The 24,397-nt window shown below is 43.1% G+C and overlaps 3 protein-coding genes across 7 annotated transcripts in view; 2 read left to right on the top strand and 1 right to left on the bottom strand.

The window, feature by feature from the left end:
* nrsn1l (neurensin 1-like) overlaps window positions 1-24,397 on the bottom strand; it is a 218,430-nt gene that overhangs the window by 159,196 nt on the left and 34,837 nt on the right. The window lies entirely within an intron of this gene.
* LOC309510322 (uncharacterized protein) lies at window positions 6,077-8,662 on the top strand. Its single transcript, XM_082185057.1, has 2 exons — window positions 6,077-6,761; window positions 6,807-8,662. Exons 1-2 carry the CDS (start codon window positions 6,550-6,552, stop codon window positions 7,990-7,992), a joined length of 1,398 nt encoding a protein of 465 aa, XP_082041183.1. The 5' UTR covers window positions 6,077-6,549; the 3' UTR covers window positions 7,993-8,662.
* LOC309510495 (E3 SUMO-protein ligase ZBED1-like) lies at window positions 19,242-22,780 on the top strand. Its single transcript, XM_082185293.1, has 2 exons — window positions 19,242-20,425; window positions 21,171-22,780. Exons 1-2 carry the CDS (start codon window positions 19,423-19,425, stop codon window positions 22,187-22,189), a joined length of 2,022 nt encoding a protein of 673 aa, XP_082041419.1. The 5' UTR covers window positions 19,242-19,422; the 3' UTR covers window positions 22,190-22,780.

Here is a 24,397-nt window from a genome sequence, read left to right as displayed (position 1 = left end):
ATTGTTTCAGCATGGCTGACTTTCTATAGTCACTGTGTGCTTTTCAGATTTCACACATCAATGATTTGTTGCTCTATTGACGACGACACTGAGTCATACCCCATTGAGAGCTGATCATGTTTATGAAAGTATATGCAGGAACACACATGCACACAGACAAGGCATGTAGAGGTCAAGATGATACCTAACAAAACATATTTCAATTGTTTGGCAGCAATGAGATAGCCTGGTCCTACCAGACTCTCGTACATTTCATTTGCACAGAGTCTGGCCACTCTCCATTGACAAGTGTTAACTTCCTTGAAGGCGGGTGCTCTGTTGAAGTTTAAAACTATTGGATCTGCCCAGAGCCACTCTGGATCTGCCATAACCAATCGCTAACGATTGGTCGTGACATAACCCTACAACTCAAACTAGCGCATGACCTCAACGTCATCGTTCTCAGCCACTCCCTCTGTTCGCTGATTGGACCGGTAAAAATTTGGCTGGAGAAAACCCACGAATATACCGCAAACCCAGACGGAGTACTGAAGGAAAATGAAAATTGAGCGGAAGTACGTAGGAGGGCGGAGCCAGGCTAGTAATGAGATTGAATGGAGTGCAAACAGACTTTTGCTTAAAAGGAACATTCTTCACTCTCTTGTTGTCTCAAATATGTAAGACTTTTGATATGATTTGGTTATTGCTCTTCAAAGGAAATGTTCTCTATGATTCCATGTACAGTATAAAATGTTGCTTTTGAATTCTTAACGTGTAATGGAAGTAGTAACAGATATTTTCCTTTTGAATTGGGATGTCAAGTGAAATGGAGTATTTTAAGAAAAACAATGACTTGATTAAATCCATTGGTTTTTGATTGGATGGAGGGAGATCTGAACGCAAGCTTGAAGCCAAATTTAACATTTAAAAAAAAATGGATAAAAGTGTTACATTTAATGAATAAAAATGAATGGTGATTTATTCATTTAGAAGACAAAAAAAATTCTAAAAATGATAAAGTACATACTCCTTTTATGTTCCACTAAAGGAAAACAGTAATGTGAGTTTTACACAACAAGGGGGTGAGTAAATTATGACAGAACATTAATTGTTTGGTCAATTATTCATTTAAACTCCATTTGTCTCAGATAATGTCCCCAGTAATCTCACATAAGTCTCCTCTAGAGCTTCAGAAGAGATCTCAACAAACAAAGTCACACACTGTGCTCAGACTTTAAAGATTTCAAAATGAACTCAACGAACCCATTTCTCATTCAATTCTTCAAAGACCAGATTATCAGAGTTATGTGATCCAAATTAATTTCATAGCTCTTTGCTCCTGTCTGCCAACAATCGTCCCATTTATTCGTATTGTTTTAGGAGAATCATCTGATACAAAACTTATACATTACCAAGAACATAATTAAGATTCTAAAGCTTAAAAAAAGGTAACCTCTGGAGAATAAAAAAAAAAGAAAAAAGAAAAAAAAAGTTGTGATTATCTGATTAGAGACAATATAAGGCTCGTAAGGTTTTATGGATTTCTTACTAATCTAGAGAGCAATAAAGGCCAATTCCATAAGAGTCATGGCAGTTTATTGTGCCTTACCTCATACTGGACTCAACTAATGTGTGATTCAAGGGAAACGAGTGACTATCTCGGCACCCAGAGACACCACAGCTTTTCCTTATACTCTGCATTTGTGTGATGTATTCCGTTTTGGAGCGCCAAACTTTAATTCAGACTCAGCTCTGGGCTGCAGAGCACATGTGCTCATGATGTCATCACTGTGGTAATTGGAAGGGGCACACTGTGCACTTACTGATGACTGACTGTATTTTGCGGTGTTGGAGATCAGTGAGAGAGCTGAGTTAATGTGTGTATGAGGAGGTACGTCTTGGCTTCAGGGCCGTGACTCTACAGAGAGCTTGTGGTAGCAGTTACAGCCTCTCAGCTCAGGAAGGATTTAGGCTCCAGCCTTTAGTCTCGAAATGCAGTTCAAAAGAAACTATGATGGATGTTTAGCATTCGTGTTTTTGTTCGGTTACTTGCTGATGGCCTACCACAGAGATGTTAGAGGTTTTATAAAACGAGCGTGTGAGTGTGTGTGTGTGTGTGTGTGTGTGTGTGTGTGTGTGTGTGTGTGTGTGTGTGTGTGTGTGTGTGTGTGTGTGTGTGTGTGTGTGTGTGTGTGTGTGTGTGTGTGAGTGTGAGAGAGAGAGAGAGAGAGAGAGAGAGAGAGAGAGAGAGAGAGAGAGTGTGAGTGTGAGTGTGAGAGAGAGAGAGAGAGAGAGAGAGAGAGAGAGAGAGAGAGAGAGAGAGAGAGAGAGAGAGAGAGAGAGAGAGAGAGAGAAAAAGTGTGTGTGTGTAGCTAAAAGTAGTCAGCTAAATAACATCACTGTGGAAGCTTTTTTACACCTATTATTTATTTATTATTTAATATGTGTAATAATTATATTAAAATATTATATATACACGATACCGTTCAAAAGTTTGGGGTCAGTAAGGTTTTTTTTTTTTTTTTAAAGAAATTCATTCAATTGATCAATAGATAAAGTAAAGACATTTACAATGTTTCAAAATATTTTTCAAATAAATACTCTTATAATAAGCTGTTAATTAAAGCTGCAGTCCGTAACTTTTTTGGGGTTAAAAATGATCCAAAATACATTTTTGAGCAAGTACATAACCAGCCAGTGTTCAAAACTATATGCTTGCCTTAGCTCGATTCAAAACGGTAAGCCTGTAAAAATAAATATATAATTCCAGTGGTACTGGTGGATTTCCGCAGGAAATTCAAGCATGTCTTTGCGTCATTACGTCACATCTGTACACATAAAGAAGGAGTCTCGGCTAGTAGGCTATATTGCGTATGATGATGTTGGAGGTGGAGATTTATAGCCTTTTCTCACAGCACTTGATATAATTAAACTTATCAGTTTGATGCCGGATCCAGAAAGGTTCAAACGACAATCACCAATGACAACTGAGGATTCACCCGTTGTAAAATGCAAAAGACTTCAGAGTGGCTAGAGAAGGCAAGGCAAGGCAAGGCAAGGCAAGTTTATTTATATAGCACATTTCATACACAATGGCAATTCAAAGTGCTTTACATAGAAGAAATTAAAATAATGAAAAGAAATAAGAATAATTAAAACAGTTTAGAAAAATAAAATAAAATACAGTACTTTTAAAAAATAAAAAAGAATATTTATTATAGATCTTTCTTTCAAAGGATTCCCTTAAGACTTAAATTGAGAAGAAGAAGAAAGAAGAAAGAGAAGAAAGAAGAAAAAAAAAAAGAGACTGCAACCGCAGGCCCATGCGAAAACAAGGATAAATATCAGAAGGGCTTTTGAAAGGTGGCGTGAACTCCGTGTTTTGAAGGGGGTTCAAAACGGACGCAGAGACGGCTTTTTTTCTGCTGAACAGGTAAGACATTTCAATGGTTCAATTAAGTAACAGTAGCACACTTGTTTGCTTAATTCATACAGTTATGGAGTACTGAACTACAGGTAGCCCTAATATACATTAAATGTAGTCAGGCAATGCTGATGTTGTTAACATTAACAATTTGAGAAGAAAGTATAATTTGCATGGTTTGACGTGATATGATAAGCGATCGTTAGATTTTATCAGCGCAATTTACTGCAATGCTTTTTTTTCCCCCTGAGTTGGTCAGAACAAATGTGGATGTTACTTGTTCAGATTACATTTTCCGGTGAAAATTCTTATGTTAGTCATACTTCCAAAAAGTAGAATCTGTGATTCCAAATGACAGTATCCACTCCGGCGCGATGACTGACAGCCGCACATTCTCCTCAAAACATTGGATTCATCCGCCGAGGCACAATCCAAGTAAAGTTGACAATTCCGCGAATAACTGCAATTGCCGATTTCAAACAGAGATGGCGACAGAGGAAAAACTACGGACTGCAGCTTTAAATATTAACCTAAGAAAACTATTTTCACAGTTTCCACTGAAAATACTTACCGGCACAACTGTTTTCAACAGTGATCATAATAAGAAATGTTTTTTGAGCAGCAAATCAGCATTATTAGAATGATTTCTGAAGGATCATGTGACACTGAAGAGTAATGATGCTGAAAATTCAGCTTTGCCTTCACAGGAATAAAATTACATTTTTTAATATACTGAAATAGAAAAAAGCTATTTTAAAGTGTAATAATATAAATTATAAATATAAACAAAATATTTCAAGTGCCACTTTCTTATTCTTGGTTTTTTTTGTCTCAAAATGTAACATTCATATTTTAAATAATTTTTAAATTTTTATACAAGCTTCCATACTGTACTGCTTTTAAGATGGTCAAATTACATTTTAAGTCATAATAAAATAGGTAATTGATATATTGACTCTTCAACTATAAAATCTATTTTTCTAATTTTAATTTCAGAAATCGGGTCACCTTAGAATAGATTGCGTTTTGGATGCAGGTTCCCTCCCAGCATGCACATGCACGCTAGCCTAATCTGGTCTTTTCAGACGAGTTTTGAAACCCAGTGTTAATAAAATCAGAAGAGTGGGAAAAAGGTGAAAAAATCTTGTAACAGCCTTGCATGAACATCTCTCAGGTTTATCCAACGCTAGTGTGTGAAAATACCTCATCTCATTTGACCCCCACTTAGAAGTCATAAATTAATCAGTAAGTGTGACTATTTCTATTTCCTTCATTCCCGTTTTCGGCCAGCAGAGCATTGGGTGAGAAAAAGAGACACAAGTGCTACCAGACCTGTGGCTTACATCCTTACCAGAAAGTCAGAGAATAGGAAAATGTAATTTCTTTCCATGCTTTCCATCTATTATTAGACCGCCATCATTCACAGTTAAGAAGATGGACAGATAGGTGCGATATCTCAATGGGTAAATGCAACACCAACGCTCGAAGAGCATGTGTCACCGCGCATAGGGAGCGTGTGCGAATAACCCACGGGCCTGTGACAGCGTGTGAGTGATGATGTCACCATCAAGAAGGAAGGATGAGGGGTGTCAATACTCTCTCATTTATCTTTAAATGGCCGTCAAAGGGAAGTAGTGAGACCTCAGTCAATGGAAAACGACTTCCAATCCAATACCAACCGTCAAGAAATGATGACTACGTGACTATTGTCACAAAAGGCAGCAACTCTCAAGATGAATGTGAAGGCACATGACATATTTCAATGATGTATTCTAACTTTAATATGAGCCTGTATATTTTCCAAGTATAGTGTTCTTATTATGTTTTAGAGCGAGGAAATTCAAGAAGCACATAATGAAAAAGCATAGAGATTTTTGAGATGCCTCCCTTGTGGTAATCCAATCAAACAGTCCCCCCCCCCCCCCCCTTTCTAAATATTTACATATCAAGAGCAGGAATACAGTTTTCTTTGGCATGGAACAATATTTATACCCCAGAATAATGAACTAGTGTTGTTTTTCTTCAAAGTAAGAGGATTCAGATCATTTTCATATCAACACCAAGTTGTTTAAGAGGAAAACACATCTTCACTTGACTCTCCCAAGAGTGCTCACTGTCTCTCTGAGATCTGACTGTGGAATATCAAGACGATGAAAATAGAACAGTCTATCTTGACCTCTCCAGAGGAGCAGGACCTGAGGGAGAGAAGGAACAGTGTTTGTTGCATCTAGACCTCTGGAAAAGGCTAAAGCTAACCCACCCATAAAGAAAAATCACAAACGAGATCTTTTTAATATCTCAATTGTTTCTCTAAGACAACAACATTAAACATTTTTTTTTTTTTTTAAGAGTAAAATAATCTGGCTATCTCGTCTTTCAGAACAAGATATCAACATTGGCATCTTCCAATCAATGAACTCAAACATTCCTCACCAAACTCTTTCTTGACCAGTAATATGGACTTTACAATACACTTATTTTATAGCCTTTTTTAAAAATTTTACAAAATTGTACCCGTCTAAATGCCCGTCTCGGCAAGTTTTCTCTCTCGTTTATGTCATAAGTTGACAGTTGAGAAATAAACCGGATGTTTGTCAGTTCTCTTACGAGAGGTCTCTCGTACTGCGTAAGATATCTTACGCTAGGGGAAAATCCTTTTCCGCGAGATATTGAAGCCAAAAATTATCCTTAATTTTGTAATAATGCAAAACGCGTTGCAGCAGCAATGCAGACATAGGCGAGACAGCTCGCGCGCCTATTGGCTGCTCTGCGGCAACTGCAGCAGCCTATCGAGCGAGGCCTGGCGTGACGTCAGACCCAATCAGGGCATTTCGCGCCCGCTGCGTCACGTCCCGCCGAAATGGGCGTGGTCTAGGCCTATAAATATCGCTCGCAGGCAGCTATTATCTGATTTTTCATCCTTCAAGCGAAGCACACGCATCGCTGGAGCTGGATTAGAAGCCGCGCCGTCGAGAGAGAGCACCTTCAGCGGGACGAGTCACTGAAGTCGCTGGCCGCGCCGCCTTCCTGCCTTCCTGCTGCGCTTTCCGGCGCTTATATCCTTCTCTTTTAATTACACTGTATTTCTGTGTGTGTGTGTCGCCGCCGCGACACACATTTCTAAAAGAGCTAGCGTCTTTTTAAAGATGCCTTCCTGCGGCTCGTGCAGAGCCACACTCAGCGACGGGGACCGCCACGTGATCTGCGTTTCCTGCCTGGGTGAGGAACATGCAGCTCTCGCGCTCGCTGACGGCGGATGCCCTCACTGCGAGCTGATGGCAATGGCGACTCTGAGGACTCGCCTAGCCGTCTTCACCGAGACTGCTCCCCCGCCCGCCGTGGCGTCGCGCCGTAAAAAGTGCCGTGCCCAGCGGGCCCCGGAACCCTCCCTCAGCCGCCAAAGCTCGCCGGTTCGCCCGCTTGCTTCCCCGGCTTCTTCTGTTTCGCTTCCTGACGGACAGCGGCCGCCGTCTGCCGCCGCTTCCGTTGATATCGCGGATGAGGAAGCCCTGCTGGGAGAGGATGATTCCTGCTCTATCCTGGCGTCAGGCAGTGAGGATTGGGCGGGCTCTGAGGACCCCGCACCCCCTGCCCGCACATCGTCAGGCAAGAGAGCTTCCATTGAGACGGAACTCATGCGAGTACTCGCACAGGCCGCGGCGAGCCTCGGCCTCGAGTGGTCTTCGCCTGAGCAGCCCGCTCACAACCGGCTGGATGGATTTTTCCTGCCTGGGGAGCGCGCTTCGCCTGTGTCCAGACCGGCGCCTTTTCTTCCTGAGTTACACGAAGAAGTCGCCAAGTCATGGAGCGCCCCCTATTCTGCTAGAGTGCGTCCTGCTGTTTCTTTGGCATTCTCCGCCGTTGACGATGCCAAGAACAAAGGATACCTCTCGCTGCCGCCGGTTGAAGAGGCGATAGCGGCCCACTTATGCCCGCCCTCCGCTGGACGGCGCGCTAAGCCGGCCCTACCCTCTAAAGCTTGCCGCACGACGTCAAGCTTGCTCCACCGCGCTTTCTCCGCCGCCGGGCAAGCTGCGTCAGCGTTGCACACCATGGCAACGCTCCAGATCTTCCAGGCCGATCTCCTCCGTAAGCTGGATGAGGAAGGACCTGACGCGATCTGCGTGCCGGACTTAAGGAGTGCCACGGACCTCGCTCTTCGTGCTACTAAGTCCGCAGCACAAGCCATTGGACGGACTATGGCTTCTCTCACCGTGTCTGAGAGACATCTCTGGCTGACGCTCTCGGAAATGGCCGAGTCTGAACGCACCGCGTTCCTCGACGCCCCGCTTTCCGCCAGTGGCCTCTTTGGATCCTCCGTCAAGGATTTCGCGGAGAGATTCGCAGAGGTACAGAAAGCGTCTCAGGCTATGAAGCACTTCCTCCCGAAGCGCTCCAGCTCTGCAGCAGGCCGTGCGAAACCGTCTGCTCAGAGCTCACAGCCACAGCCACCGTCCACTGCCTCCACTTCACAGCGCCGCCAGGCCAGAAGCGCGAGACCGCGCTCCCGCTCATCCGGTCGCCGCCCCGCAGGACGCGGCTCGCGACCTAGGATCACGGTGAAGCCCGAGGCCCCGAAGTCGTCCTAGCACAGCTAGGAAAACGACGGTGTTCCAGTCCCACTGCGGCCGGACTCACACCAAAGCTATTCGCTCGTCCAGTTCCAGAAAATGTGACTGTTCCAGTGTTTTCTGCAGCCAACAAGTCGGTTCTGTCACCCGCTTGCCTGCACACAAATGCCGTTTTCACGGCTACCCAGATAAATCCCCAAAAGAGTGCATTTTCTGGTGTCCCGGCCACGGCCGATGGTGTTTCATGTGTAGTAAGAATGCCCACTGCCCAGTGCCCATCCCTACACATAAGCACAGCCTGTCACACAGGGCTCGCGCACATAAAACCGACTCAGATCGGTTGCGCTTCAAACATGGTGAACGTGCCCACTACCCAGTGCCCACTAACACCACGTTATGCATGTCTCACGGTTTCTGTAAAAACGAAACCAACGTGCACTCGCTTCACGCAAGCGAACGATGCTTTCGGTGTGATAAATGTGCCCGCTGTCCCGCGCCCACATCCACACATAGACATGACAGTTCCCACGGGAACCGCCCAGCCCTCCCCCTCGCGGTTAACCACCGCAGAGGAGTCGAGCGCGGGCAATCTGCCCGCTGTCATCAGCGCGCCCCATGCCTCAAATGTCACGAGCGACACGCTTGTGTTACAGCACACCGAAGCTTCTCCATCGCTGAGCGAGCGGAGCGCGCTTCGTATTCGACCCCTAGCTATCCATGCAGACGCATGGGCAAAGCTACCCGGGGTTTCGAAGTGGGTGCTGAACATTATAGAAAGAGGCTATTCGCTGCAGTTTCGCCGACGCCCTCGCCGCTATGTGGCGCGCGTCGAGACCACGGTAAAAACAGAAGTAGCACATCTACTTCGAGCCGAAGTGACGAAACTATTGAGCAAAGGGGCCATAGAACCTCTCTCTCAAGATCAGAGCGAGGGAGGGCTATACAGCAGATACTTCCTGGTACCGAAAAAAGACGGGGGTCTCAGACCCATACTAGATCTAAGGCAACTGAACAAAGTGCTTGTGAAGCGACAGTTCAGGATGCTCACGACCAGGCAAATCCTTGTGCAGATTCGCCAAGGAGATTGGTTTGTGTCAATAGATCTGAAAGACGCGTATTTTCAAATACAGATAGCGTCACGTCACAGGCGATATTTGAGATTCGCCTTCGAGGGCCAGGCATATCAGTACACAGTCCTGCCGTTCGGTTTGTCCCTAGCACCCCGTACATTTACGAAGTGCATGGATGCGGCGCTCGCACCCCTCAGAATGAGAGGCATGCGAGTGCTGAACTATTTGGACGATTGGCTGATTCTAGCGCAATCTCACGCAGTGCTCATAGAACACACGACCATTTTACTCGATCACCTCGAGGATTTGGGTCTATTGGGCAAAGAGCTCCCTGTCACCCAGTCAGAAAATATCTTTCCTGGGCACAGAACTGGACTCACTATCCATGATAGCGCGACTATCACAACAGCGCGCGGTAGACATTCGACGCACAGCGAACTCTTTTTGCTGCGGCGCGTCTGTCCCGCTCAAGAAATTTCAGAAGATGCTAGGTCTCATGGCCTCAGCATCGTCAGTGCTCCAGCTGGGTCTGCTCCGCATGCGCCCGCTGCAGTTTTGGCTGAAAGCGCGAGTCCCACGCGAAGCGTGGGCACCCGGTTTGCTTCGCCTCAGGGTCAATCAGAAATGCGTTACAGCTCTGAAACCCTGGAAAGCGAACGACTGGTACCAATCAGGTGTAAGCCTGGGGACTTCCTCGAGGGTGAAAGTGGTGTCCACGGACGCGTCCACCTCGGGATGGGGAGCGCTGCTCGAGGGCAGACCGTTCTTCGGCCAGTGGTCAGAACGGGAGAAGCTCCTGCACATAAACTGCCTCGAAATGCTGGCAGTAGACAACGCGCTGACGCGTTTTTGTCCCCAAATAAAAGGTCACCACGTCTTGGTCCGTTCGGACAACATGTCTGTGGTGTCTAGGGCTGGGCATCGTTCAGAATTTTTCGATCCGGTGCCAATTTCGATACCTCAGTTTCGATACCGATTCCTAACGATACTTTTTTCGATACCATATGTTTTAAAATTAATTTCAACATCAACAAAAATACATTAAACACAAAGCTTTTATTTTCCACCTTAATTGTGAATCAAAACAGTTATCAAAATAAAATCTGGTAAAACTACTCACTTAGCATGTCCACAAAACGTATATTTTTCTCTCCGTTTTGGCCTTCCGTCCACACGGAGACGGCGTTTTTATTAATGAAAATGAAGCTTTTTTGAAAACGCACTCCATAGTGGATACATTTGAAAACGCGGCAATACATGAGAGCAGTTGCGTTTTAGACCAAACATACGGTGACTGCGTGCGACCTGGACCGCATCAGTGAATGGTGAGATATTTTACTAAATAAAATTATCCTGTCAGACGAATTGCGCGATAACTTCATTATTTATTTTTCCATCTGAATCATATCAGTGATCTTTGGTGGGGATTAACACATGCGCAGTAAGGTGAATTAAGCGTTTTCAGGCGTTTCTCAAAAGTTTCTCATCCACACTGAAACGTCCGAAAACGCCTGAAAACGCTAGTGTGGACGGAGAGCGTTTATAAACGAAAACGCCGTTTTCAAATGTATCCGGATTAATGTAGACATAGCCTAACATTAATAAAATGACTGCCTGTCAGTCAGTCATCAGGGGAGAGAAAACACCATTGTGGCTGCTTGTTTAGTAAGAGGAAGTGTAACGTCAACAGCACCGCGACCGCTTTCTGCTCGCCATTAAATTAATATCATATCGCAGCAAACGCTGTCTGCGTGAAGTTTTAAAAAACTGTTACCACACTTGAGACCAACCGTGACTCTCTGTGACTTCAGCAAAACTGCAAACAGTTTAATCCGTCCGCACCTCTCCGTGTGTGTGTGGGTCGGAGCTCCGCTCTTTGTCAATATGCAGAGAGGACAGATAAGCTTGCGCTTACGCGCTCAGATGGAACCGAAATTTGGCACCGAAAGATAAAGAATTTTTCGATACTCATAGAATTGGAGTATTTTTTTCGATACCATAAAAGTATCGAAGTTCGGTACCCAGCCCTAGTGGTGTCCTACATAAATCGCCAGGGCGGCATCAGATCCGAGAAACTGTACAGGCTGGCAGAACGCCTCCTGGTATGGGCTCAGTGCAACCTGCGCTCGCTCAGAGCAGCGCATGTGCCAGGGATCTTGAATTTAGGACCGGACAGACTGTCCAGGAACAATGTTCCGGCAGGCGAATGGTCTCTACACCCACAGACAGTCCAACTGCTGTGGAAGAAATTCGGCAGAGCGGAAGTGGACCTGTTTGCGTCTCAAGAAAACGATCACTGTCAAGAATTTTTTTCCAAGAGCAGGAGCGCGCTGGCCCATGTGTGGCCCCGCCGCCCGCTCTATGCTTTTCCCCCGGTCTCTCTCCTGCCTCAGGTGATAGAACGGATCAGGGAAGAAGGATGCTCAGTACTGCTGGTAGCACCGTTCTGGAAAAACCAACCTTGGTTCCCAGCCGTGATGCAGTTAGCAAGTACTGCCCCGTGGCCAGTACCAGTGAGGAGAGATCTCCTCTCACAGGCCCGCGGCTCGATCTGGCATCCTCACCCGGAACTATGGTCCCTTCATGTCTGGGCCATCAACGGGTACATGTTGGACTCCCTAAAGGAGTATTAAACACGATCACGCAGGCTAGAGCTCCGTCTACAAGACGACTCTATTCTTCGAAATGGTCAGTGTTTTCGGGCTGGTGCACAGCCCGTGGTGTGTCACCCACAAACTGTGATGTGACGGAGGTGCTTTCCTTCCTACAAGAGCTGTTGGATGGGGGCAGGGCCCCCTCCACGCTCAAAGTTTATGTGGCGGCTATAGCAGCGTTCTCAGAAACAACGCTTGGTCAGTCAATAGGAAGGAACGATTTAGTCATCCGCTTCCTTAGAGGGGCTAAGAGACTGAATCCTCCCAGACCTCCCTCAGTCCCCGTATGGGACCTTTCTACGGTTCTGGAAGCCATGAAAGGTGCGCCATTTGAGCCTTTACAGTCAATCGATTTGAAACACCTGTCTTTCAAAACGGTGTTTTTGCTGGCTCTCGCTTCAGTGAAGCGCATAGGGGATCTGCACGCGCTCTCTGTGAGCGCGGCGTGCATGGAGTTTGGGCCCAATGACTCAAAAGTTATACTCAAACCTAAGCACGGTTATGTTCCAAAATCCCTCAACACACCGTTTAGGGCGCAGATTATCTCTCTGTCAGCCCTACCGGTCCCTGATGAGGAAAGAGACGCGAGCCTCCTTTGCCCAGTCAGGGCATTACGAGCTTATGTGTCTCGCTCGTCTGTTTTCAGACAGATGGAACAGCTCTTTGTTTCGTTTAGCGGACGTTCTAAGGGACTAGCCGCGTCGAAACAGAGCCTATCCAGATGGATAGTTGATGCTATAGCGCTGGCATACGCCTCCAAGGGCGTGCAGTGCCCTTTGGGTGTCAGAGCGCACTCCACAAGAGGCATGGCCTCTTCGTGGGCCTGGTCAAGTGGGATTGCCTTGCAAGATATTTGTATGGCGGCAGGCTGGGCCTCCCCGTCTACATTTATAAGGTTTTATAACCTAGAGGTTCCCGCCCTGCAGGCCAGGCTGCTGTCGGTCTAAACTACCAGTATTATCTGACCTGATGCGTTCAGCTCAGAATGCTGCGTTTGCTGAGCACAGCTCAATGTTCGACAGTATAAAGCTGGGCAAACTGTGTAAGACCGACATTTTTCCCCATCAGTTCAGGCCGTACCCCGCCCTGTCTGTATGATGAAATTCGCGTCCCATCGACGCTACTTTATGTGGAAAAGTGAGGCTGCACCCCTCCTTCTTCCCGGACTCCCTGTGAGTTCACTGAGTGATTGTGCACTATATGTACCCCGGGCTTTCGCCCTTGGGTCTTTGGTGTCAGATCTCAGCATGCACGGCGTTTTACATTGGGTCCCCTAGCGTAAGATATCTTACGCAGTACGAGAGACCTCTCGTAAGAGAACGTACTCGGTTACTAACGTAACCTTGGTTCTCTCTAGAGGAGGGAACGAGTACTGCGTATCTTGCCGTGCATGCACACGCTCTGGTTGCTTCGATGATGAAAAACCAGATAATAGCTGCCTGCGAGCGATATTTATAGGCCTAGACCACGCCCATTTCAGCGGGACGTGACGCAGCGGGCGCGAAGTGCCCTGATTGGGTCTGACGTCACGCCAGGCCTCGCTCGATAGGCTGCTGCAGTTGCCGCAGAGCAGCCAATAGGCGCGCGAGCTGTCTCGCCTATGTCTGCATTGCTGCTGCAACGCGTTTTGCATTATTACAAAATTAAGGATAATTTTTGGCTTCAATATCTCGCGGAAAAGGATTTTCCCCTAGCGTAAGATATCTTACGCAGTACTCGTTCCCTCTTCTAGAGAGAACCGAGGTTACGTTAGTAACCGAGTACGTTTTTTCGGTCCGTGCAGTCGGTCTTAAGTGACAGCACACACCTAATATTCCTACTTTTGTCTGTGTCATTTCTACAGTGAACAAAGTGTTGTTTTACATTTAGGCTAAATTATTCATTTCTGTACCTGAATACTACTGTAAGACTGTTACTTTGCTATTTATCTCTGCTTGTAATTTGTGTATTTGTTCTTATTTTATTACTGACTGTTCACTGGTTTTAAATAATGTGTGAACTTTATCAGTTAAGCCAGTAACTTCGAAGAATCAAAGAACTTCAAGAGAGCTTTAAGTTATAAATGAAAAGCTATATATATATCATCGTAGGTGCATGTCCACTGTGAGAGACATAATCTAAAAAAAAAAATCCAGAAATCACAATGTATGGTTTTTTAACTATTTATTTGTATGATACAGCTGCAAAGAAGTATTTGAACACCTGAGAAAATCAATGTTAATATTTGGTACAGTAGCCTTTGTTTGCAATTACAGAGGTCAAACGTTTCCTGTAGTTTTTGAACAGGTTTGCACACACTGCAGGAGGGATTTTGGCCCACTCCTCCACACAGATCTTCTCTAGATCAGTCAGGTTTCTGGGCTGTCGCTGAGAAACACGGAGTTTGAGCTCCCTCCAAAGATTCTCTATTGGGTTTAGGTCTGGAGACTGGCTAGGCCACGCCAGAACCTTGATATGCTTCTTACAGAGCCACTCCTTGGTTATCCTGGCTGTGTGCTTCGGGTCATTGTCATGTTGGAAGACCCAGCCTCGACCCATCTTCAATGCTCTAACTGAGGGAAGGAGGTTGTTCCCCAAAATCTCGCAATACATGGCCCCGGTCATCCTCTCCTTAATACAGTGCAGTCGCCCTGTCCCATGTGCAGAAAAACACCCCCAAAGCATGATGCTACCACCCCCATGCTTCACAGTAGGGATGGTGTTCTTGGGATGGTACTCATCATTCTTCTTCCTCCAAACACGTTTAGAGGAATTATGACCAAAAAGTTCTATTTTGGTCTCATCTGACCACATGACTTTCTCCCATGACTCCTCTGGATCATCCAAATGGTCATTGGCAAACTTAAGACGGGCCTTGACATGTGCTGGTTTAAGCAGGGGAACCTTCCATGCCATGCATGATTTCAAACCATGACATCTTAGTTTATTACCAACAGTAACCTTGGAAACGGTGGTCCCAGCTCTTTTCAGGTCATTGACCAGCTCCTCCCGTGTAGTTCTGGGCTGATTTCTCACCTTTCTTAGGATCATTGAGACCCCACGAGGTGAGATCTTGCATGGAGCCCCAGTCCGAGGGAGATTGACAGTCATGTTTAGCTTCTTCCATTTTCTAATGATTGCTCCAACAGTGGACCTTTTTTCACCAAGCTGCTTGGCAATTTCCCCGTAGCCCTTTCCAGCCTTGTGGAGGTGTACAATTTTGTCTCTAGTGTCTTTGGACAGCTCTTTGGTCTTGGCCATGTTAGTAGTTGGATTATTACTGATTGTATGGGGTGGACAGGTGTCTATGCAGCTAACGACCTCAAACAGGTGCATCTAATTTAGGATAATAAATGGAGTGGAGGTGGACATTTTAAAGGCAGACTAACAGGTCTTTGAGGGTCAGAATTCTAGCTGATAGACAGGTGTTCAAATACTTATTTGCAGCTGTATCATACAAATAAATAGTTAAAAAATCATATATTGTGATTTCTGGATTTTTTTTTTTTTTTTAGATTATGTCTCTCACAGTGGACATGCACCTACGATGACAATTTCAGACCCCTCCATGATTTCCAAGTGGGAGAACTTGCAAAATAGCAGGGTGTTCAAATACTTATTTTCCTCTGTGTCTGTGCGTGTCTGTGTCTGTGTCTGTGTGTGTGTGTCTGTGTGTGTGTGTGTGTGTGTGTGTGTGTGTGTGTGTGTGTGTGTGTGTGTGTGTGTGTGTGTGTGTGTGTGTGTGTGTGTGTGTGTGTGTGTGTGTGTGTGTGTGTGTGTGTGTGTGTGTAAAATTTCGAACAATTATCCGAGGCTCCAAAAACGTATATAATCCGAACTGGAATTTTGTGATCCGTTCCACCACTACTAAGCAATGCCATTTTATAAGATAACCAAATAGCTAAAATAACAATTTAAATGTATATAATCAATCCAAAGTGTAAACAAAAAAGATAATAATAGTTAACATCAGTATAGAAAAAACTGCAAAGTTTGTTAGGGCAGGAGAGACCAGCATGAGGACTCTTCCCAGCTAATCCACAACTCATGGGACTGGTCAAGACGGAGCGAGAGAGACAGACTCCCAGCACTCCGCTCTCCCACGATTTGTATATAAATAAAAACAATAGAAATTTACAGTGAAAGCGTGGAGGGAGGGAGACCTTCCGAAAGCAGAAAGAGCCAATGGGAAAGTGGAAGTGGAAAGCGCATGAGAACAGAGAGAACTAATCCGTCTTGTGTTGTTTCATTTGACAGATTTAGAGGAAATCGCAACATGTCTGCAGTCAAAATGATATTATTAGGGGACACGACCTCTTGCGATAGAAAAATGATCTGTTGTGGGTATAGCAGGGGAAAATAAGGAGGATTTTTTTGGAATGGGATTAAAGAAAAGCTGACAGAGATGGAGAGGCTAGAGGCTTGTCATGCGTCTCTGATCCAGCCAATGAGATGGCACAAGCGCTGGTTCATTTGCGAGTTTACTGGGTCACTGGCACAGCTGTGTCGGGGAGGGCTGTTAAAGCAGTGTCTGGAGGTACCAGTGAGTGTCTGATTGGGAGAAGCCTGTGCTAGACTGCTTCGCAATTTTTGGCTGCATGTCTGCGAGGCAGAAACAGAGCACAGGAGAGAGTGTGTAAGCAGAAACAGAGCCAGGGAAAGACATAAAGTGCATAATTCTAACTGATGTGCATATGTGTGTGTGTTTGCATGAAAGGAGGAGACGGAAAACAAGCTGAAAGCCACGGGTATTGCATCAGAATTCAGGGTAATGTTCAATGAGGTGAAAAAGCAATTCAGGTCTACCGAAGGGTTACGCAAACACATTTTCTATGTGTGTCCAAGACTGAAATGCACAAGCATAATAATGGACTGTTTGGAAACATTCTGTTGCCGTGCAATGACCTTCAGCTTAAGCCAATATCCTCACACATGGGTTTAGAGGCTGAACATTGTTTTAATGTCTTGTTTATAAGATACAGATACATTTTATCGTATTATTTTCTACTGAGTGTAGTGAAGTGGTGAGGTTGTTTTTTTCTACTTTATCATTAGTTTACAAATGTACAGAAGCTATATGGAGACAAATATGGCGAGACACATGCAGGGCTTGACATTATCGATACTGAAATATCTGAAAGGCTTCCAATAGGCTACTCATTTTCCACAGAATAAATAGCCGATACCAGCTACACTTTCTCGTTCTTTCATCTCTCCGACAGCAAGTTACACACAAACCCGCCTCCCCTCACTCGCTCATTTAATTTGCTCCGGATGAATATTGGTAGTGTTACAGGGCTTGAATTTTGGCGTGGGATTGCACGTATTGCACATAATTTTACTCATTTGCACAGATTTTGTGCTCACAACCAAAGTGTGCGCACATAAAGCCACCTCTCAGTACTAAATTTAGTTATTTTTCGCTGCTTAATGCGCTTAAACAGTCAAATACACACAAAATAATGTCAAAATTCAGTTATATTTTAAGTGGATGGTAACAGTTGAGAAAGAAAACACGTGTAACTATAACGGATCCGTGCGTCAGGTCTTAAAGTGACTGCAGCCTAATATACCTGCTGCCAAATTATGAGATAATATTAAATATATCTATATGGCAGTTTACCCCATGGTATCAATGTCAAAATTGTGGTCAGTGAAAATGCTGTGTGGCTAGTAACCACTAGCCACAGTGGCTGGTGAGCAAAAAATGTTATGCCAAGCCCTGGACACAGCAATATTTAGAATGGAATACTAACTAAGTACACACTATATACTGCAAACTAACTAAATAAAAACAGAAAATAAAAATGTACATATAATCTGTACACAGAAAATAGTAACAAACCGTACATATGAAACCATTTTTCTTTTTAAACTGTAGTACAGTTTGCTCTATTGTCATTACATGAACACAGGGCTCCAGAATGGGACTTAAATGGTTCAAATGCATGACAAATGCAACAGTTAATCTTTTTTAGTCAGTACATTCATGCGTTTATACATGGTTTCGTTATTTATAATCTCATGATGTGCGGTTAGTTAATTACAGCTTCAGAGTTCACGTCAGCATGAGTTGAAATGTTGGATTCATAAACAATGACTCTTGTAAACAGTCAAAAAGATTCTTGAAACAGTCTCAAACTCACTCAAGGGTTAACGATTCAGAATCACTCAATGTGTGAATTGTTCAGAGACGTTACTGAGTTCGCAACTGACTCTCTCATTGAACTGGGAACCGCTAATTAAAATGAAAGATACATATTCACAACAGAGTTTTGTAGTAATACATTTTATTCAATAATAGTTCAACAAAACAAATATAAATCACAAACAAATTATTGAAAAGCATTGTGAGGGTTAATTGTAATGTTGAATCGATTATAAAGAAAAAGGTTATTGCATGTAAAACTGTAAAGTAGGTGAACCATAAATCAACAATATTAGAAATAGATATATTTAATTTTTTTTACAAAAGTGACATTTATATGGCGCATATACAGTCAGTCTCACTACAATGACTACATCAAATGAAAGTTAACCGCTTTTGAAAAACCATTTTTATCAAGCAATTCTGTAAAAAAATAAAATAAAATAAATATATAAATATAAATATTATATATATATATATATATATATATATATATATATATATATATATATATATATATATATTAGGAGCCACTGGTTATATAGTCAATTTTTTTTTTTTGTCTGGAGTCCTGCCTCATCATGTTGCATGTTTAATACAGCAAGTGGCGTCCAACTAACATATTGGAAGTAAAAAATTGTCATTATGCATTTTAAATTCAATACCAGTCCAATTAAATTAGTAAAAAAAAAATAAAAAAAAATGCAATTATTTCCGGATCATTCATCACATTGCAAATGGAATGTCAAGTTGAGCATGTTGCATTGTGCAATACAATATTCAGCAGAGAGTGAATTGATATGTACTGATATGTACTGCTAGTAAGAGTGGTATGCTATTCTGAATAATAAACTTTTACTTTAAAAATCCTGCCAATTTGACCTCCAGGAGCGTACCAATCAGAAATGCAACAAAAGGTTTAAGACACTGGGTTTTAGTTTAAATGACAACCAAGACTACTGCAAGGTTTGGAGCATCAAAAAGTTAGTTAGAAGAATGAACAAAAGAAAGTGGTTATTAGACGAGAAGAACTGCAAGAAAATACAGACTTATTGTGGCAGTGAGGCTGTCTCTGCACGTTCCACAAACCTCGCCCAGAGCATGTGAATAGCCAGGAACAATTAGGCAATTTGTCATAAATTAGAGGACGCCGTCATGGCTGGTTCCTCATTAAGTCGTGAGTGGACAGCCTAATTGAGCAGCATTCTTGTGCCTGGAGAAGTTTTGAAAAATGAAAAGCCTATACAGCACAAGACCACAGCAATAGAAGGATCTCTCTATTTCTTGCTCCTTATAGCCCACCCCTCCTAATGAGGTAGACTCGACTCCCCTTTCCCTGCTGAAATCAATAGGGGAGCACAATAATGCTGGCTCCGGTCTGCTCCTGCCAGCAGGGGGCAACCATAAGGATCAGTCTTACCTAGGGCTGGACAATAATTCAATATCAATATATATCGCGATATTTTTTTTTTCAATAACGGTGATATGATTTTTAAACACATTTTCGATATTTCAATATACATAACAGCATTTGTAACTGACTGACGTTAGGCGCGCAGCCGTCAGAAAGAGCAGAACACCATTGGCTACTTTCGTGATGACGTGCACCGCAGACACGCAACCAGTGCTCAGCACAGCAGTAGTGATCTCCAGCGCGGCAAATTTTAGCTTCAAAATGAGCGCCCCTGACCGCAATACAAATGTGACGGAACGAGCTTCCACAAGTGCGGAGAAATCAGACGAAATTGTTGATAAGAGAGGAAAGACTAATTCAGTGGTATGGAAGTGGTTCGGCTATCTGAGATCTGATAAACTTCAGGTTTCAACGTGCTGCAAAATGTGCCGGAGAGTAGTGCCGACTAGCAGCGGGAACACATCAAATCTGTTCCACCATCTGAAGCAGTTCCACCCGATAGAACATTCTGAGAGTCAGAAGATGAGGCACCATAAAAGTTTAAGCCAACAACCTGTCCCTCAAACAACACCACCATCCTCATCCCCAACACCAGTTGTGTCAAAAGAGAAACCCATGCAGCAAACACAGATGGCTGCATTCATGCCTTATGACAAACAGTCTAAACGTCATAAAGACATTACAAAGGCTGTAACAAACTTCTTGGCTAAGGACATGATGCCATTTAGTACTGTGGAAAACGTGGGCTTCAGGAAAATGATTTCAATCATCGACCCAAGATACGAGCTCCCTGGGCGAAAATATTTTTCACGCGCAGCTATCCCTGCACTTTATGGTGAAGTTAGGGAAAGGGTGGAGGAACAACTGAAGTCAGTGTCATATTTCGCGACCACAGCCGACCTGTGGTCAAGCCGAACCTCAGAACCATACTTGAGCCTGACAGTCCACTTTATTGATCAAGATTGGAAGCTTGTCAGCTTGTGCCTTCAGACGGTCTACTTTCCCGATGATCACACGGGCGAAGCAATTGCAGCCGGACTTGCAGATGCGCTCGCCTCCTGGGGACTCCGCGAGGACCGGCAGGTCTGCATCACCACAGATAGCGGGACCAATATCATCAAAGCCGCTGAGTTGAACGGATGGACAAGACTACAATGCTTCGGGCATCGACTGAACTCTGCTATTGGTAAGTTATACACAGCAATATAAATGATAGTGTTATGTTAAAGCTGCAGTATGTAACCTTTTTGGTCAAAAATTAGCAAAATGTATATAATGAGCCAGTACATCATGAATCCAATATCCAAACCGTGTTTTTGTGTTATCCTGAATCACTACGGTACACTATAATAAGTGTTTATATTCGGACTATTTTAAACTACTTCGGCTCGGCTCTGCTGCGGAGTAGCCCAGTACCTGCGTGATTCGTCATAGACATAAACAGAGAGAAGTAGTTCCGGCTACAATGTTCTTCCACAAGATGAATGCAGAGCGCCAAACGTTACGGACTGCAGCAGCTTTAATTGATTTTGTTTATATTAAATCATTGTACTTAATTAGTACTTAGTTGTAACTATAATACTTACCCTGTAGTTGTTTAGGTGATTTTATTCCCCCTATTTAAGTGATTTTATAGGCTATTCCTTTAATCTTTATTCAAGACATACATATTTGTATGGATTATACATACAGCAATTCTTTCAATTAAATTCCAAGGTGTTTTACTGGCATTGGAACATATGTTTACATATGTGAACATATGAACATTGTTACATATGTTAATTTGCCAAATCAAGTGTGAAGTAAAAAAAAAAAAAATTATGCAAGCAGAAGAATTTTGCAGTAAGAATAATATGATTAAACGAAAAATTGTAGTTAAAATATAAATACAAATTATAAGTATATATTGTTTTTTTTTTCACTGTGTACAGAGAAAGTTAACCAAGACAAGCGGGTGGACAGAGCAATTGGGGTCTGTAAAAAGGTGGTGGCTGCCTTCTCCTACTCCTGGAAGAAGAAACGGGACCTTGCAGCTGCTCAGGAGGAGTATCACTTGCCAAAGCACAAGCTCATCAGTGAAACACCAACAAGATGGGGCTCCCGTCAACAAATGGTGAAGCGGGTTCTGGAGCAGAAAAGGGCCATCACAGAAGTCCTCTCAAAGGACAAGAAGACCAGACCGCTGGTTCCTAACTGGCAAGATGTGGATGTTTTAGAGTCCATAGATGCAGCTCTAAGCCCACTCCTCGAATTCACTGATGCCTTGTCTGGTGAATCCTATGTCAGTGTATCATTTCTGAAACCAGTGATGCATCTCTTCAACACCTCCATCTTGAAGGAAGCAGAGGATGACACAGAGCTCACCAGGACCATAAAGACAACAGTGATGGGATACCTTAACCAAAAATATGATGACCCAGCCATGGATAATCTACTTGACATGGCATGCCTCGTTGACCCAAGATTCAAGCTTCAGTACACTCAGGAGGAGAAGAGAGAATACATCAAAGAGAGAGCTGTGTTGGAGATGCTGAAGGGAGAGAGATCTGTTGTGGTCAGGGAAGAGGAGTCCAGAGAAGAAGCCATGAGAGACACTTTTGTTCCACCACCCAAGAAAAAGCGTTCTCTGGCTAGCTTTTTTTCAAACAGGCCCACCACTACTACTAACACAGAAAACTTGAGTGCACAGCAGGCAGTTGAGAGGGAGCTCGGCAACTACCTTCTGTCTCCACATGCTGACAATGACTCAAATCCTCTGGATTGGTGGAAAGTCTATCAAAACAACTTCCCTAGAGTAAGTCAACTGGCACAACATTACTTGTGCATTCAGGCCACAAGCTCCCCCTCTGAGAGGGTTTTTAGTACAGGTGGCAACATTGTCACATGTAAAAGGGCATCTCTGAAGCCAGATAATGTAGACCAGCTTGTATTTCTTGCCAGAAATCTCTAGAGCCTGTCATGGGATGTCATCAACACTCAACAATGTCCCTGCCCCAGCAACATGTGTTTTTTTGTTGCTCACTCTTTTTCTCTTTTTTTCTGCAGCTGAGCACTTTTCATATTTTTTTTATCCTGGCTGAAGCACTTTGGTTTATAAGAACAAGTTTTGTTACAATAAGTTTTGTGTAAAGAATAATATAATCAGCCTGTTACTGTTTAAAAATAAATATATTAATAAGGTCAGTCTGAGAGTCTTATGTTTATTTCACTTTTCTTGTTTGTATAAAGGTTAAATACAAATAAAAAGTGAACGTTCATTTATTTGTACCGTTTTTATTTCTGAAATATTATGTAGTTTTATAGGAGGATGTTTCATAGACTTGGCAAATTAATTTTAATTTATTATTTATTTATAATTTTATAATTAATTTAAAATGAATTAACCTCAGAAGATTGTAGGTACAGACATCCGTTGTGGGCGTTATTGGCAGTTTTTCTGAGGCTTTTATATTGTTCATATCGATATCGAAATTATATCGTATCGACCGAAATTAAGAAATATATCGTGATATAAAATTTGGCCATATCGTCCAGCCCTAGTCTTACCACATCATTCCAACCCTTCATCCTTCTCTGGGCTCTCACTCACTTTCTCTACTATATCACTAGAAAGGAGCCATGAACATCTTATCACTAATGCGAAAGTAATAACTGCATTTCTCATCACAAAAGTGCCTTGGGGGGCAGAAATAATGATGTGAAGAGTGCAAACCAGTGGTTTTACATGATTTCAAACAAGTCCACCCTGTTGGGGGTCCCAAGTTGGCTTGCGGGTCTTGGCTGGTCTTCCAGCATGGTCAGTTGGCTGGTTTTAGAAAGTTTTCAGCTGGCCAGACTGGGAGTCCAGCTAGACCTTCTTAAACAAAATAAGACCAGCCAAAACTAGCTAAAGTCAGAAAAGGCCGGATTAAAGGGGTGGTATAATGCCCTTTTCACAAGATGTAAAATAAATCTTTGATGTCCACTCATAAGTGTGTATGTGAAGTTTTAGCTCAAAATACCCCATAGATATTTTTATATAGTTAAAATTGTCACTTTTTGAGGGTGAGCAAAAACGCACCTTTTTGTGTCTGTCCCTTTAAATACAAATGAGCTGCTGCTTCCAGCACAGGGGGCGGAGCTTCAACATTTTGTGTCCTTGTACCTCACACAGACATGCACTGAAAATGTCAATGTTTATGTTCAAACCAGAGTCAGACAATAATGGAGAGACTCAAGAAGTGACAACATGTAGAATGCAACAGGACATTTCTGAATGGTTAGTTGATGAATTTATGTAGTTTATGTGTAGTCTCTTCTAGTCATTGATTAGCATATTCTGTCATGATCATCTATAAATTACGTTCCAGGGGGAGGGATTCATGTAAATTTTAGCGTTAGTGATGTAAATAACCCGGGAGGAATGTCGTGTAGTCCCTACCAGCCGTTTGTAGTCCTTAAAAAATGATTTCTTTAAAAGCAAATATCTTCCTTTGCTCTGAAGTTTGAGCGTTGCAACTTTGCAGATGTTGTTTATGCTCAAACAGCAACATTACACTAACTAAATAAAAAAAGTGAAATCATAATCAACCACCCCTTTAAGTGGGATTTTGCAGGAGGACTTGGCCACTATAGATTTGATTGAGTGCATTAGCTTAGCCAATCATCTATCAATAAACAAACAAACACATTTTTTTCTTTTTTAAATACATACATATATTATTATTTTATTTATTGATTTCTAAATTTAAATATTTATAACTGTTTGTATTTATTTCTAAAACTAAAATATATAGGCTATTAAAAAAAGTTAAAAAAAATGTATTGATGTATTTTTTGATACATTTATAACAACTATTTTTTTATCGTTTGATTTATTTCGATCGATCGATAGATCGATAGATGTTTCAATAAACGTTTCATAGGAGCATGACTACAAAAAAGCAGGCCAAACTACACATTTTCATTCTCACACCTGTTACTATTTAAACGCTTCAAGTGACTGTTAGATTCTGGTCAGTTGTTTCTACTTCTACTTGCGTTTAACCACAGGGTCATCCCTCTGTGCTCTGCTAAACAGGAAGTTGAGTTTGTGAGAGCAGGGGGCCAAGGCTTGAGGTTACCTTCATGGCGTGCTGCAGATCTCAGCATCTGCTGTTTGCCTTTCCTGTTTTGACGG

This window comes from Leuciscus leuciscus, assembly GCF_965113295.1.
Source record: "Leuciscus leuciscus genome assembly, chromosome: 12".
In the NCBI taxonomy this organism is placed as follows: domain Eukaryota; kingdom Metazoa; phylum Chordata; class Actinopteri; order Cypriniformes; family Leuciscidae; genus Leuciscus; species Leuciscus leuciscus.
This window is presented reverse-complemented; position numbering and strand designations above follow the sequence as displayed.

Coding starts and splice junctions, on each gene's coding strand:
- LOC309510322 (XM_082185057.1), top strand. CDS start 6,550: ATGCCTTCCTGCGGCTCGTGCAGAGCCACACTCAGCGACGGGGACCGC. Junction 6,762..6,806: donor GTGGCGTCGCGCCGTAAAAA/GTGCCGTGCCCA, acceptor CAGCCGCCAAAG/CTCGCCGGTTCGCCCGCTTG.
- LOC309510495 (XM_082185293.1), top strand. CDS start 19,423: ATGACGTGCACCGCAGACACGCAACCAGTGCTCAGCACAGCAGTAGTG. Junction 20,426..21,170: donor TCGACTGAACTCTGCTATTG/GTAAGTTATACA, acceptor CACTGTGTACAG/AGAAAGTTAACCAAGACAAG.